This window comes from Tenrec ecaudatus, chromosome 2 (assembly GCF_050624435.1).
Source record: "Tenrec ecaudatus isolate mTenEca1 chromosome 2, mTenEca1.hap1, whole genome shotgun sequence".
Taxonomy (NCBI): domain Eukaryota; kingdom Metazoa; phylum Chordata; class Mammalia; order Afrosoricida; family Tenrecidae; genus Tenrec; species Tenrec ecaudatus.
The window spans coordinates 69983423-69998053 of NC_134531.1; the positions used below are offsets into that span (position 1 = coordinate 69983423).

The 14631-nt window shown below is 44.3% G+C and overlaps 1 protein-coding gene across 2 annotated transcripts in view; it reads left to right on the forward strand.

The window, feature by feature from the left end:
* The window catches only part of ARHGEF28 (Rho guanine nucleotide exchange factor 28), a 113013-nt gene that overhangs the window by 32356 nt on the left and 66026 nt on the right, over window positions 1-14631 (forward strand). Inside the window, exons 3-5 of one of the 2 annotated variants that reach the window (XM_075541167.1) lie at window positions 5812-6098; window positions 10475-10682; window positions 12547-12658. In XM_075541167.1, the coding sequence (XP_075397282.1) occupies window positions 5812-6098; window positions 10475-10682; window positions 12547-12658 (607 nt within the window). The remainder of the gene's footprint in view (window positions 1-5811; window positions 6099-10474; window positions 10683-12546; window positions 12659-14631) is intronic. The other variant, XM_075541168.1, reaches the window with a different exon arrangement.

A 14631-nucleotide genomic window follows, 5' to 3' on the forward strand; every position in this document is an offset into this window, starting at 1 on the left:
GTGGCACTGCTACTGAATGTGCCAGCTTAAATTTGACCACGAGGAAACATCAGAAAACAAAAATTGAGATTTTAGCCAAAAATTATATATATGTATATAAGTCTGTGCTCTTCAGAAATGTCAATGTCATGGTAGTCACTGAAATACCGTTTCACTTGAGTCTGTTTTATTTCATCTTAGAGTTTTCCTGCGCAGCCATGCTGATTTTGTTTCTTTCCCCTGCTTTTCTTTCTTATTTTGTAAAACCTGGTTGCCTGGTTGCAGGTGCATGGTGGCGTAGTAGGTACGCATTGAGCCGCTAACCTCAAAGTCAGCAGTTTGAAACCACCAGCTGCTCCGTGGGTGAAAGACAGGGCTTTCTTCTCCGGTAAACAGCTCCCGTCTCAGAAACCCAGCACGGGCAGTTCAACCCCATCCTCTAGGATTGCTGAGTCCGCACCCACTCGATGGCAGTGAGTCTGGGGTGGAGCCCGGTTCCAACAGACAAGACTGTATAAAGGGTGTCCTTGAGGAAGTGCCTCCCACCTCTTCTTTCCATCCTGTTTCTACACATAGAGAACTTAGCTCTTCCTTTTTGTGTGAGTACATGGCATGTGCTTATTTATTCCCCGTTATTTCTTACTCCAAGAAGCAGCCCTCTATAACCACTTTCTTGTGGGGACTTTGCTTTTACCTCTATCCCTTAGGATCCAGGAAGCCACTTGAGTGCCTGCGAGATCTTCCCCATCCCTTGTTCCCAGGGCCTGGGGCTTGGCCTTCTGGAGGCTCCAGTTCACTCCGTCACTCCCTTCTGTAGGTTCCTCCCAAAGCTTTGCAATTCACACAGTGCCGCGACAGCTGTCAGTAAACACAGTGATGTCTTTCTAAAGTGTGATTTCTAGATCCAAAGACAAATACGAATACACTTTTAGTTGTAAAATGTTTCTCATTAAGAGTTGTGCCATCTTAGGGCTGCCACTAGGGCTGGTGACTTCACCCAGGGAAGTAGCTCATTGTCATTGTCTGTCTGTGTCTCTTTCTTTCTCTCTCTCTCTCTCTCTCTCTCTCTCTCTCTCTCTCTCTCTCTCTCTCTCTCTCTCTCTCTCTCATGCACACACACCAGATCATACAGAATCCTTAGTAATGTTGATTATCCATTTTAATCATACAAAAATGTAAGTAGGAATATAAATTGTTGTATTTTTTCAGCTTACATGAATTCTAACAACAAAATTGTTTTGTAAATTTTGTCTATGTTGAAACACAACATTATTAGTTACAGCTTTAATTGTAACTGAATGGGAGTCTTTTTTGGCTATTTCTCTTTCTCCTTTTGTGACGACTTCATTCTCAGAACAGTTATTGGCCTAAGTTCACCAGCGCTAACAACCACCCCAGAAAATTGCGCAAAATCAGTGGCTGTGCTGCATACTCTGGCAGCAACCAACGCAGTCGTGCTGCGTTTATGTTGAGCGTGCACTGACACCACCGAGTCACATCCTCCTGATAACTAGGTCAGACGGACAACTCTGGCAGGTGTACGAGGAGGTCAAAGAGTGAAGGAGCACACTTTTAGCCATGCAGGCATTTGCATACACATACCTGGATTTCTGGAATAGACTTGCACCGTGGGTCTGTTTCCGGACTTCTCGTTTGATTCTGTTGGTCTGTTAGGTAATGCACCGTATCTCGCTCTTTAGTTAAAGGGATAGTGAAACAAGAATAATCTCGAACTCACTACCAGTGAATCATTTCCGACTCAGCAAGCCTAGAGGAGAGAGCGGAGCCGCCCCTGGGGGCCTCTGAGTCTGAATCTTGTCACAGGAGTGGAAAGCCTCCTCGTTCTCCCATGTCGTGGTTGGTGGTTTCCACCTGCTGACCTGGCAGTCAGCACTGGGACGTGGAACCCTATACATCCAGGGTTCTTTCCAGGGGCTTTCTCCTTTGGACGGAAGAGAGGCTCTGAATCTTGTGGGCTCACTCATAGCATCTGCCACTGTACATCACCTCTCTTAGAAAGTTCAAGGGACTTTCTCTAGTCCTGGATTTTAATGTTGACCACGGGGAATCTCTTGCCGTTGTGCCCTTTCAGTTCCCCGATTCTTGAGAGTTCATTACCACAGGCGATGAATATTAATCTTTCCAGCCCCAGTACGTTCATATTTTTGTGGAGTGCAATAATTTTCTAAGTTATAGTAGGAGAATAAGCTTCTTTAGGGCGTTGACTCATACTGTTGAAGAGCAAGAGATACCTTTCCATTTGTTTGTCTGTTTTATGCTTTTCAGGAATGTTTCCTTAGATATGTTTAGTACATTTTATGTTTCTTAGATTATTTTATCTTTGCTGCTTTTCAGTGGTGTGTCTCTCTCCTTATATTCTTTGACTTCTTACGATTTGGATAAATTAAAGCTGTTGATTTCTGTATGTGTTAGTTTATATCTTGCTACCTTACCTTTTTTGGTAGTCTTTGAGTGAATTATAGTATTGATTTACGAGAGTCTTCCAGATACACTATCATAACAATTGGGCTATCCTTGACTTGTTGTTACTGACTTTAATAGAAATCCCTCCAATCTCAAACCCAAACTCATGGCCCTGTGTCATCCACTTACTCAGAGCAACCTTGGGGCAGAGTGGCACCTGCCCCATCGGGTTTCCAAGGCTGTGAGCAGATACCCAGCTAGACAGCCACTGCTTTCTGCTGTGGAGCGATTCGGAGGGTCTGACGTAGACGACGCCCTGGCTACCACCTACCACTGCTCTGAGAGTTCACCTCAGAAGCTCCTCGATAGCGTGGTAGGAAAATGGGGAACAGAACTTACACCAGAGACTTACTGGTTACATAGTTGGGTGGTACACTTGGTAAGACTTTGGCCTTTTGTCACCCTTAAAGATCTAGACCTGAATTCACCCCAGAATAATCAACCACTAAGGATCAAATGGGCAGCACTTCCCCACGGGCAACGTCCAGAGGGTAGGGCAAAACAGAGGGAGTGGATACAGAACACACGGGAAGGAAGTGGAATAAGTGGCGGCATTTAACATTAAAATGAAGCTTCTTTTGGTCATTGTTTTTGGCTTGAATTTCCTGTTGTCTGATACCAGGATTTCTTGTTGTTTCCCATTGTTAAACTTTTATCCATTTTGAATCACTTTGCGTTAAGTGCATCTCTTGCATTATTGTGTCGGTAAGACTTTGTAGGCCAAATTGAAAATTCTATGATTTTAATAGTTGGAGAGCCTAACTGTGAACATTATTTCTGAAATGTTTCTTTGGTCTCACCTCTTCAGATTACTCCATGTTGTAATTGTGTATATTGTGTTTGCTGCTGTCCTTTTTCTTCATGGTTTGCTTTCTTTCATTTTTTAATCCTCTTTCCCCTAACCTGGGTTTTTGTTTTTAGTTTGGCAATTCTGAGCCCTGGTGTTGTAGTGGGTTATGTGTTGGTCTGCTAACTGCAAGGTTAGCAGTTCAGAATCACCAACCGCTCTACTGGAGAAAGATGAGGCTTTCGACTCCGAGTTGCGTCTGGGAAACCCACCGGGATTAGCATTACCTTGTCCCAAAGGATCACTATGGGTTGGAATCAAATCGATTGGAAAGTGGGGTTTGTTTTGCTTTTAATTGTAGTTATACTTAGGTATTTTTTATTGATTGTATTTCTCATTTGCTTATTTATATTTCTTTCTGTTTGATTTGTCAGTTTGTAATGGTATTATTTAGCTTCTATTTATTATCTATATATAATGATGATCTTGCTCAACTTTTATTACACATTCCTCTCTCATTTTAAAAATTAGATTATTTCTTTTTATTAAAATATATAGCACAAAACATGATGTCATTCTCCACTTTCATTTCTAGCCTTGTTTGTGTTACGTCTAAAGTAACTATATTAAATTCTCCTTAGTCTTTTAGGTGAAATTTTTCAAGTTATTTTTTCCTGGAGAAAGTGAATTCTTTTCAGAAAGTTAATAATTAATCATTTCTTCTCTGGCTCTTTTTACATCTTACTTTATTTCTTTTTCTTAGTATCATCATATATTTCTTCACTGTTCCTTACTATGTTGTTATTTGACTTTCTTATGTTTTGAGTGCCTTGTAAATTTTACTCTATTTCTCTGAAGATTTTTCACCCTTTCTGATCTCAATCAACCCTTTTCATTTCTTCCAGTATTCCTCTCATTTCTTCTTTCACTATTTCTGTTTTTCGTTTTTGGATTTCTGGATTCTTTCGGGAGGGGCCTCTGAGGGGCTTTGGACGCTGTGCCATCCCTGCCGCCACCCGGGGGATCGGTGTGAGTCAGAACCAACCGGAGGATGATTTCCATGCATGTTGTGTGTGTGTGTGTATGTGTGTGTGTGTGTGTGTGTGTGTGTGTGTGTGTAGTTTTACCTTTTAATTTCCTGGTCGCAACACTTTTCAAGATTTGTGGCTCAAGAGTGCCCTCTTCTGACCATAACACAAATTAGCTTCCCGGATGATAGCTTTTCCTTTGGGTGATGGGAGAAGAGGTTGTATGTTTGACCTATGACCTTAGATGTTCCTCATCGTTTTTCCTGCACAGCCCAAGCAGTGCTTCTCCACCTTCCCCAGGCCGCGACCTTGAAGACAGTTCCTCATGTGGTGGTGACCCCCAGCCATAAAGTTATTCTCGTTGCTACTTCAGAACTGTCATTTTGCTACTGTTATGAATCGTCATGTAAATATGTGACATGAAGGATGCATATGCATGGTTACAAATTGAACATAATTAAAGCATAGTGATGAATCACAAAAACCATGTAATTATGTATTGTGAAATCTTTATTTCTAATGACAAATACATGAAATTTTGTCTGGTAGCATGATGTCGCATGGGTAGCAGTCTTCACACGGGGTGCTCATAGGTGGGCGTGCCTGCACGTGGGCGGACCCCCCTGGAGACAGCGCTGTTTTCCTCCGATGGTCTTTCTTAGGTGACCCCTGTGAAAGGATGTTTGACCCCCAACGGGGTCACAGCCCACAGATTGAGAACACTGCTCTACAAGGGGTTGCTTCATTTAAAAGAAAAAACAACACTGTGTTCTCCCCTGGAAGTAGTGCTCTTTGATAACTGCCCCTTCAAGCCATGAGCGCTTTGTATCCCTTCACACGTGCCCAGGGTCTTCCTCTCTGGCAGCGCTGTTGGGTGCTGCGCAGAGAGACTCTGTGCCCATTGGCCGGGCCTCACCTTTGTCGGCCTTTTCTCTCGGGCACATTCCTTAGACTGCTCTGATTTTCCCTGCAGGCTGGAGGTAGTAGCACGAGAGATTTCTTGTTTTATTAAAGATAATTTGAAGTTTGGGAAATTTCCTCCCGTCTTGGTGTTCAAGTACACGCATGTCATTACGGTTTTGTTTGGGTGCTGTTTGGTGGGGTTGGGGGGCGGTGTGGCGATCAGGGACGCGGATTTTTGCAGCCACCCAAACCTCAGCTATGCAGAGTCCTAGTCCCATTTTAAAGAAACTGCCTGATCTTCAGGGTTTTTTTTTCCTGAAGTATTTAAAATATCCACCCCCCCTCATTTCGAGTCGGTGATTCATAAATCGATAAACGCATCATCCGTTTCTGAGTTGGCAAACTTTATGAAACACTGTTTCCTTCCTTTTGATGAATTACGGGACCACGGCCAACTGGATACAAACCGTATCATGAAAGAATTTATATCTGTGTGTACATACATTAAACCAAGAACAAACAAGGTAAAAAGACACACCGCGAAAGGCTTCAATTTGGGAGAGCTATATTAATTTTTAGCTAAGCCGATCTTTGCTGGTTTTGCTCAGCAGATGTTTTTCTTTCAACCAGCAGGTGGGTGATTTGGATATCAACTACATTAATATCGAAGGAATCCCTGCCAATACCACCCCTGAATCCATGGATTCCACCTGTGGGTCGCGGAGCGGCAAGAACACGCTCCCCAGTGAAGCGAGCCTTCGTGCGTGCCCACGCAGCGACCGCAGCGAAGGGACCACAAGCGCCCTGGACGCCCAGCCGTGCTGCCTGGCCCCGCCCAGCGCGTGCGTGTCCAGTTTGAATCTTTCCTTTGGTCTGCATGGGTTTGCCCGGGAACAAAGCCATCTGAAGAAAAGGAGGTAAGATGGCCCGGTTTGGAGGAACAGTAGGGAAAAGCCAGATTCTTGTCGTTGGACTTGGAAAATCCCATTTTCCGTTTTATTAGACATTATGACCTCATTCACTTTTATTCCTCCCTCAGCATGTTTTCTCCTTTTATATTACTCTCTTTGATGGGTTGGAAGGAAGACTGAACTGACGAGAGTGGGTTATAGCCATTAAGTTGCTTATTGCAAGGTCAGTAGTTCAAACCTACCTGCCGCTCCATGGATGAAAGATGAGGCTCTCTGCCTCTCGTAAACAATTACAGCTTCAGAAACCCAAAGGGGCAGTTCCACTCTTTCCTATTGGGTTGCTGTGAGTCGGGATTGACTTAATGACAACTGGTTGGGTTTTGCTGAGAAAGTTCACAGCAGGAACATCTGTATAGTACTGCGAGGTGGGAAAGGGCTATGATAACATTGGGCAATAATCTGGCCTCACTTTGTAAAAGGCCCCTGGTGGCGCAGTGATGAGGTGTTCAGCTCCTAAACAACAGGTAGGCAGTTCGAACTCGCAGCTGCGCCATAAAAAAGATGTAGCAGTCTGCTCAGGTGTGCTTTACGGCTTTCGATCCCCTCCATCCAATAGGGCCACACTGAGTCAGGATCGACCTGGTGCAATCTGTTGTTTGTTTGGTCAAACGCAACGTGCCCGTGCCCTGTGTGCGCCCGCAGTCTTATCTCGGTGTCCTGGCATACATAGCCACCAGTCTGTCAGTTTGCTGTGCCGAAGGACCTCGTGCTTCCCAAAGGAAGAGGCGAGTGGAAGAGAGGAAGGCCCTCAATGAGACGCATTGAGCCGGTGGCCGCAACAGTGGGCACCAGGAGAGGACCACTTGGGAGGATGGGCAGGACCCCGCGGTTCCTTCTGCTGTGAGAGTGTCCAGGGCGCCTCCCACCAAACAGAGCACATGGACGTTACTATTTCCCACGTAGTTTTTGTTACACGATGCCATGCTTCCATACCGGCACACTGTGCGGTAGTAAACATGAATGACCCCCATCTGTGCACAGAAGGACGTGCGTCTTTGAAACGATGCTCAAAATGCTCTTGCATTGAGGAAGTGCTTGAGTGCAGGCCCAAGAACACTTGTTCTACTAACTTGGCGTTCCTAGATGCACACCTTTCTGACACGGTCGCTGAAGACAGATGTGTGCATAGGCAAATGTTTTGAGAATGATGAGGGCAACACATGTACAAATGTGGTTGACATACAATGGATGCATGTATGGATTGTGATAACGGTTGTATGAGGCCCCAATAAAATGATTTGAGAAAAAAAAAGAAAAACAATGCTTAACAAAAAATGAGCCTTTAAGATACTTTAGATTTCATTTTTATAAAATGTAAAGTCCATCAAGGTGCAACAATTTATTTCTATAGAGCATGTACATATTTATAAAGGAAAATGAAGATACATGGAAAGAAACCCTCAAATTCCAGATTGAGTGAGGGATGTGGGGGAAGGGGGGATGGGAAGGCACCTGTAAAAGGTTTCTGAGGCTGTAGATCCCCATGGAAACAGACTCTTGTGGAGGGGCTGGTGGGTTTGAACCTGTGGTTTTTTGGTTAGCAGTCCAACATGCATCCACCTGGGGCTCCTTTGACAAAGGAGGGGGTTAGCCAAAAAAGAGGAACACCCTCAACCTAAGAGATCAATTGACACAGTGGCTGCAACAAACGGCTCAACGTGGCCACGATTCTGAGGATGTCGCACGGCCGGGCAGTGCGTCTTTCTGTCGGACATAGCGTTGCTATGAGTTGGCATCAAATAAATAGCCTGGCGTCTAGAACTGCCTTGCCATTCCTCTGAGACCATGGTAATCTCGAATATGCAGAATCAAACTCGACACCTGGCCGGATGACCTCCCTATAGACCCGACCCGACTTGGTTGTAGGTGCAAGTGTCTCTTACTTGTTCCAGGACAGGACGTTCTTCCCTGGCCTTTGAAATATTGAGGAGGGTCTTTTCTTTCTTACTCCTCACTTGTTTTGTTTTTGTTTGGGTCTTTATATTAGTATTATTTCATCCTTACCACCTTAGTTCGAATGTGGTTTTTATTGTGTCTGTTGGGTTTCCCAGTGTGTGACTGACAGAAGGAGTGGGCGCATAGTGAGAACACGGATACAGGGGTTGAAGGGGGTGCAGGCAGGGGTGAGGAGTGGGTGTTAGGGGAGGGAAGGTATTACTAGTACCAAGCATGTAAGGAACTCATTTCCAGCAGTAAAGTGGTCCCTAGTGGATAGATAAATGTCGCAGTACAAGGCATCACAAAACCTTGCATTCCCGTAAGGTCTTTGCTAATCCTTAGACCAGTGGTTCTCAACCTGTGGGTCGCGACCCCTGGGGGGGGTTGTCGAACGACCTCCTCACAGGGGTTGCCCGATTCATAACAGTAGCAAAATTACAGTTATGTAGTAGCAACAAACATAATTTTATGGCTGGGGGTGGGGGAATCACCGCAACATGAGGAACTGTATTAAAGGGTCTCGGCATTAGGAAGGCTGAGAACCACTGCCTTAAATCATTGTTGACTCAAGAAACGATTACAAGTCAAAGCACCCATCTGTCCTAGAAAATCTTTCTAATATTAAGCTTTACTCTTTTATGAGAAGCCATTTGATGGTCTCTGAAATGTTAGGGACTTGAATGCAGATGTGTGAAATCAACTTCTTTTTGCTTCTCCTCCTGCTGCCCCTGATGAGCCCTTGAAGGAAATCCTCAGATGTCCCAAAGGTGCTCTTTATTTATTGCCCCATTTGCTGGTGCCCAAGAGTGTCTGTGATGCAGACACTCGGCATTGATCACAGTGCTTGTATAAGAGACAAGACCTCTGTCGAAAATGTCATGTATCTTATGAATTGGTGTTCTGCGCTCAGTCAGGAGCTTCGGATTCTTTATGCAAAATAACCCACACTGATTATTTCAAGGTTTCATGTTCTGCTTCCTTATATTTTAAATCAACAGAGTTTCACTGAGTGGTGATTAAAATTTTGCTTTCAGTATGGCAACAACCAAAGAAAAGCACATTTAATAAAGCGCAATGTATTTCACATGCTCAGGTAAGCTGTTGGCTCAGAAGTCTGAGTGGTTCAAAACGCACATGTTATAGAATGAACCTGGAAAGTGAAAGGTCAGTTTCTTACCTTGTAGGTTTATGGTGATTCAAGTTCAACGATGAAAGGAAAATAGTGGTTGAGCAGAATCGCTACTATTTCTGAGGTTGATTTCTCACAGGAATAGTTTTGCAAAAAAAGAGGACCTGATGCAAAGGGCTTACTTACATGGAGAACAATGCTTTGAAATTGATGAGGACAAAGAATGTACAGATGTGCTTTATACAATTGATGTATGTATGGATTGTGATAAGAGTTGTATGAGTCTCTAATAAAATGTTTAAAAAATTAAAAATAAAGACTTCCCAATACTCTAAAAAATACGAATAGATGAACCCCAGGATTGAGGAGCCTATAGAGTCAGCAGGTCGAAGAGGGCCTTCTGGAGGGCCCAGGGGCCTGTGTGTGTGCGGGGTGGGGATGGCGGGACGTGAAAGGGAGCTGATGTCAACGAGTTCAGGAAGTAAGAGAATGTTTTGAAATGGATTGCGGTAGCAGTGGTACAATGCTGCTTGATGTGATGGGACTATATTAGCTCCCAACAAAATGGTTGTGGGAAAAAGGGGGGGAAAAGAGCTGTAGATATAAGAAGAGAAAAGTGTAAATCTAATAAATAAAATAATGATACAACGAAGAAACAAATCGACTACGGCACGTTGAAAAGTTGGGCTCCACCTGTGTCTCAGCTGTGCTTGATAGCAGCCTGCAGGTGTAGCCTTCTCAAAGTTCTCTGTGCAGTTGCCTCTGCCCCACACAGGTTTCCCCCGAGGGACCAGCTCGGCCTGACGCCCTGTGTATTTTCATAGGCAGATTCTCCTCGAGGGGGAGCTGACATCCAAACATTGGTTCTGTTGGATCCACATTTCAATATTGGAGCCTGTAATAATTACGTTTACAAACTAGATACCACGTGGCTCGTTCCAACTGGAACGAGTTTTTGTTTCTTAACCTAAAAACAAACCCACTGCCATGAAGTAAATTCTGATGCCTAGATTTTGCTAGCCAGGAGGGCCCACTTAAGGAATTTGGAACTTTCCAAGGAGATTTGGCAGGAAATTAAAATAGCAAATATAAAGCGCCTTAGTCAATTAATGGAATACCCTTTGCACCGCACAACTGTGAGGGTTCAAGATTTACATTTGGCAAAAATAGAAACCCTGGGCCCACCCAATTATCTGTGCACCCTCCCCACATTGTATAATAATTTACTGATCGAACGGCCCGCTTTGTGCTCCAGTTCCAGCCTCGATGCCTTGGATGCCGACAGCGAAGGCGAAGGACGCCATGAGCGGTCCCCCATGTGTTACACTCCCGTGTCTCAGGGCTCCTCCCAGACCGGGATCCCGAGTGGTGACGAATTGGACTCTTTTGACACCAGCACCGAAACGGATTTTAACATCTCCAGGGCAGAATCACTTTCTTTCTCCAGTAATCTGCAATCAAAGGTATTCTTTGGAGTATTAATTTTGTGAACAATAACGTGGTTGAAAGACATCTTTCTCGGGCTGACAGACCAATGGTGTTTTATTCCTTGGTATAAACCATGTTCTTGGCATCCTGTGAGAGGTGGGCTTGAGATACAGTCTTTCTCGCTTAGTTTTCCTGTGTACAGGCCTTACTTGTCAGGCTGATTTAGATGTTCCTATACTCTTGAAAGTACTTGAAAGACTTTAACCAGTTTATAGAATAGTTTCTATGTAGACCGTTCTATATCATTCCGATGGAGATAAACTCTTAGGATTGAATAAGTTTTACTTCTCAAATTTCCTTTGCTCACCAACGTTTTTGCTGGGCCGTGACAACGAGGTGAATCGCGCCACTGAGGCAGATTGTTAACCAGCCCCGGTTGTGTGGTGCGATCTGCAACACCATCCACTCAGCCAGCTTTTCCAGGAGAGCCAGCAGTCACCTGGTGGACACCTCCAATTGTGGTGATTTGTGGTGGCCATTTCTTAAAGATAATACACGCTCTCCTGGAATCTGGAGAGAAAGACCTTCGGCTTCTGGACGTGTTTTCTTTCCACGCTTGGTCCTGAGTTTCCTGCTGTAAAACAGTGGAAGCTGTGCCCACATGCCTCTTCCTCTGGGCACGTGGTTCTTATAACGGTGCCCTATTTTGGGAGGCTGTCCTACAACAGACGGAGGATATTTAATGCTATACCATTCCTCTTACCACTCAGCTCCGTCATGAGTCACGTGGCACTTTGTTTTCCTTCAGTGGACGAGGTTCCAAATGTTAGCTGCCTCATCCCGGGGGCCCAGGCTGAGTGACAGGGGCAGGAGGCGAATCCAGGCCTTCTGTTGGCAGATCCCATTCCCTGCCCTCAGCCCTGAACCCCTAAGGGCGGCCCTAAGCTTTTAAACTTCAAAGACGCAAGATAGCTCAGGACCACCGGAGATGAAACAAAAATCAAACCCATTGTTGAAATACAGAGACAATGTCATTTGACTCAACTTTTTTTTTTACCTTGAATCAACTTGGCTGGTGTCACAATGCATCCTGAAGTGTAGAAACACACTTTTTCCCAAAGCTCAAGTTTACTGAAGCATTAGAAAGCACGCTTTTAATTTCATTTGATTCCCTTTATGACATCTCTAAAAATGCTACCAATTACACAAAAGGTGAGGTGGAAATGCATGTGGTTAAAGCCTCCGGCGAACTCCTTGTGAATGTAGCCCAGGCCACGCGAATGGCCTCGCTTTTCGACAGAGCACGGTGGGAGGGGGATTAGGACGCATGTAAGTAGGGTGAAAGCCAGGAGGACCTTATCATTTGAGCTCCCTTGTGACACATTTGGTGTTTGCTCTAGTTTTTATGATTTTCAAACTAGGGCTCACCTCTATTGTGTTTTGTTATTGTTGGTAGCCTTCTTGACTCTGTTAACTCTTTGTCTACATCATTTGGTATCCGAAACCCAGGGTGTCTTCATCTGTAGAGACAGTGACTGGATTAAGGGTCCTTGGGCACACAGCAGGGGAGCTTGTGGGTGGGGTGGGGGAAATGGATGCTAATAACCAGGAGCACAAGAAGGAGGAAATGTTCTAAAACTGATTGCGGTTGCCATGGTACACCCCTTCTTGATATGACTTAGCTATGGAATTGAATGGTGTCTGGATTGTCTCCTAAAATGGTTTATGAATATATATAAAAAGTATACATTCAAAAACTCTAAGAAACAAAAGAAAGCAAATGTGTAAGGAGATTCTATCAGGAATGTTTAGGTTGAATCTTTTTTCGTTCACATGCTGCACACAAACAGGTCTCGTAGAATTGTTATGTTTTAACCTTGATGTGTTTCAACCTTTCAGGAGTCGTTGCTTTCTGGGATCCGCTCACGTTCTTACTCCTGCTCATCACCCAAAATTTCCTTAGGAAAATCTCGATTGGTGCGCGATTTTACAGTATGCACTTCAAGAGAAGGTAGGCACCCTTTCCCCGTGGTGGAGAGAGCATTCTAATCCGGAGCAGGGTTTCGGTTAGTGAAAGTACAAGAGTCAGCATTTCTAAACGCTCATAATGATCTTCCTGTGTTTAGCAAGATCCTGTGCCGTCCGTCGCGGGTCTATGACCGATACCGAGCACTGTTGTTTTGGAGCTTCATTAAGTGCTTCCTTTCAGCACGCTGCTGGGTGGGCTCTGCCATCGACATATGTTAGGTTCATAGTGAGTCTTCTTCCAATTCTGGCGCTTTGCTCTTCGTCATATAATCCTGCTTCTTAGATACAGATACAACCCTGGTGGGCACCTTTCTTGATTTTAAACCATGCAGTATACCCTTGCTCTGTACACATGATTACCTCTTGGCCTAGACAGAGCCCCATTAGCACAAGTGAATATTCTGGAATTCCTGTTATTTAATTATCATCCACACAAGGGAATACTTTTGCATAATCAGTAAAACGTAAGTAAACATCTTTCGGGTATTCTGATTTTAGCTAAGATCTGCCTGACATCACAATGATATCCTTCTTACCTGGCCCTCTTCTGAATCCAGCTTGAATTTCTGGCTGTTCCTGTCCATCAGTATACTGCTGTTATAACTGGTTTTGAGTTATCTTCAGTAAAATCTCACTTTTTGTAAGATGTTAATGATATTCTCATTTTTCCATGTTCTACTGTATCATCTTTTGGAATAAGCACGCATAGCATCTCTTACAGTCAGCCGACCAGGTAGCAGGCTCTCAAATGTCTTGGCACAGATGAGTAGAGCTTGGAGTGCCCACTCAGTATCGGTGGTTCTGAATCAGATACTACCTCCAGAAACGGCTGTTGGTCAGTTCTTTTTGATACAGCGACTGTGTATTCCTTCGATCTTCTTTTGCATGGAGCTTCCCGTGTCATTCAGTACTGTTCCTCTAGAATCCTTCAATAATACAACTTGAGATTTGCTTTTTTTCTTTAGCTCTTTCAGCTTGAGAAATGCTGAGCAAATTCTTATTTTGTTTTTTCACTCCATGCCTTTTCGCATTTGATTCTAATACTTTGTTTCCTTCGTCCTCTGTTCTGTTATCTTACCTCATCGTTTCCCCCTCTTGCTTTAGCTAGTCTGTGTTCAAGAGCAAGTGTCCGACATCTGATTTGGACTTTTCTTTTATTCGCATCTCGTTTTAATGGCCTTCTGTTGTCTTCACGTAAGATGCCCTTGATGTCATCCTGCAATTCAGGGCAGACTCCAATCCTGTGGTCCTCATTGGTCTAGTTTACGTTTACATAGAAAGAAGCATCGTCAATGTTGAAGTAGCAATTACAACTTCACCAAGATGACCGAAAGGGACTCTAGAGTTAAGAGTGAAAGAAAGGTGTTTCTTTTTTGTTTGTTTGTTTTTAAAGTTTTGAAAGCTGATGGATAGAATCCCATTGAACTTTGTTCAGTTGCCTGAGTTGGCTTTGATCCATGGTTTTATTATCTCACCCATAGGGCTTTGTTCTCCTGGCACCTCAGCCTACTTAAAACATGGGCAAGGATTTCTGCCCACTACTTGCATCAAAAGGTTTCATGATGGCTATGAAATAAGGCCGTCAACATCTTTAAAGTAAATTTTCTATTAGGGACAATATAGGGTGAGGTTCAACTTGAACACTTCCCCCTTTGGAGGAATATTGATGTGTTCGTTTTCCTCGTGTGCATTTGCCTTCACCTCTTTTGGCAAGCCAGCTGTGCCTCATGGCTGTTCTAGATGCTCCCTGTGAAACATTTGTCCCTGCTCCGTAGATGGCATGCTTCTCCACAGTGACCCTCCCCTCCTCCAGTCTCTCGCCCTGTCTAAGTCAGTGTCTCTGCCCCACCCCGGTAGGAAGTATTCCAGTTCCAGAAACAAGATGGTATTCAACTGCTTGCGTGAGCTTGCCTCTCTGGGCTCGCCCGTGTCCAGTGGGACCGGCGGTTCTCCCTC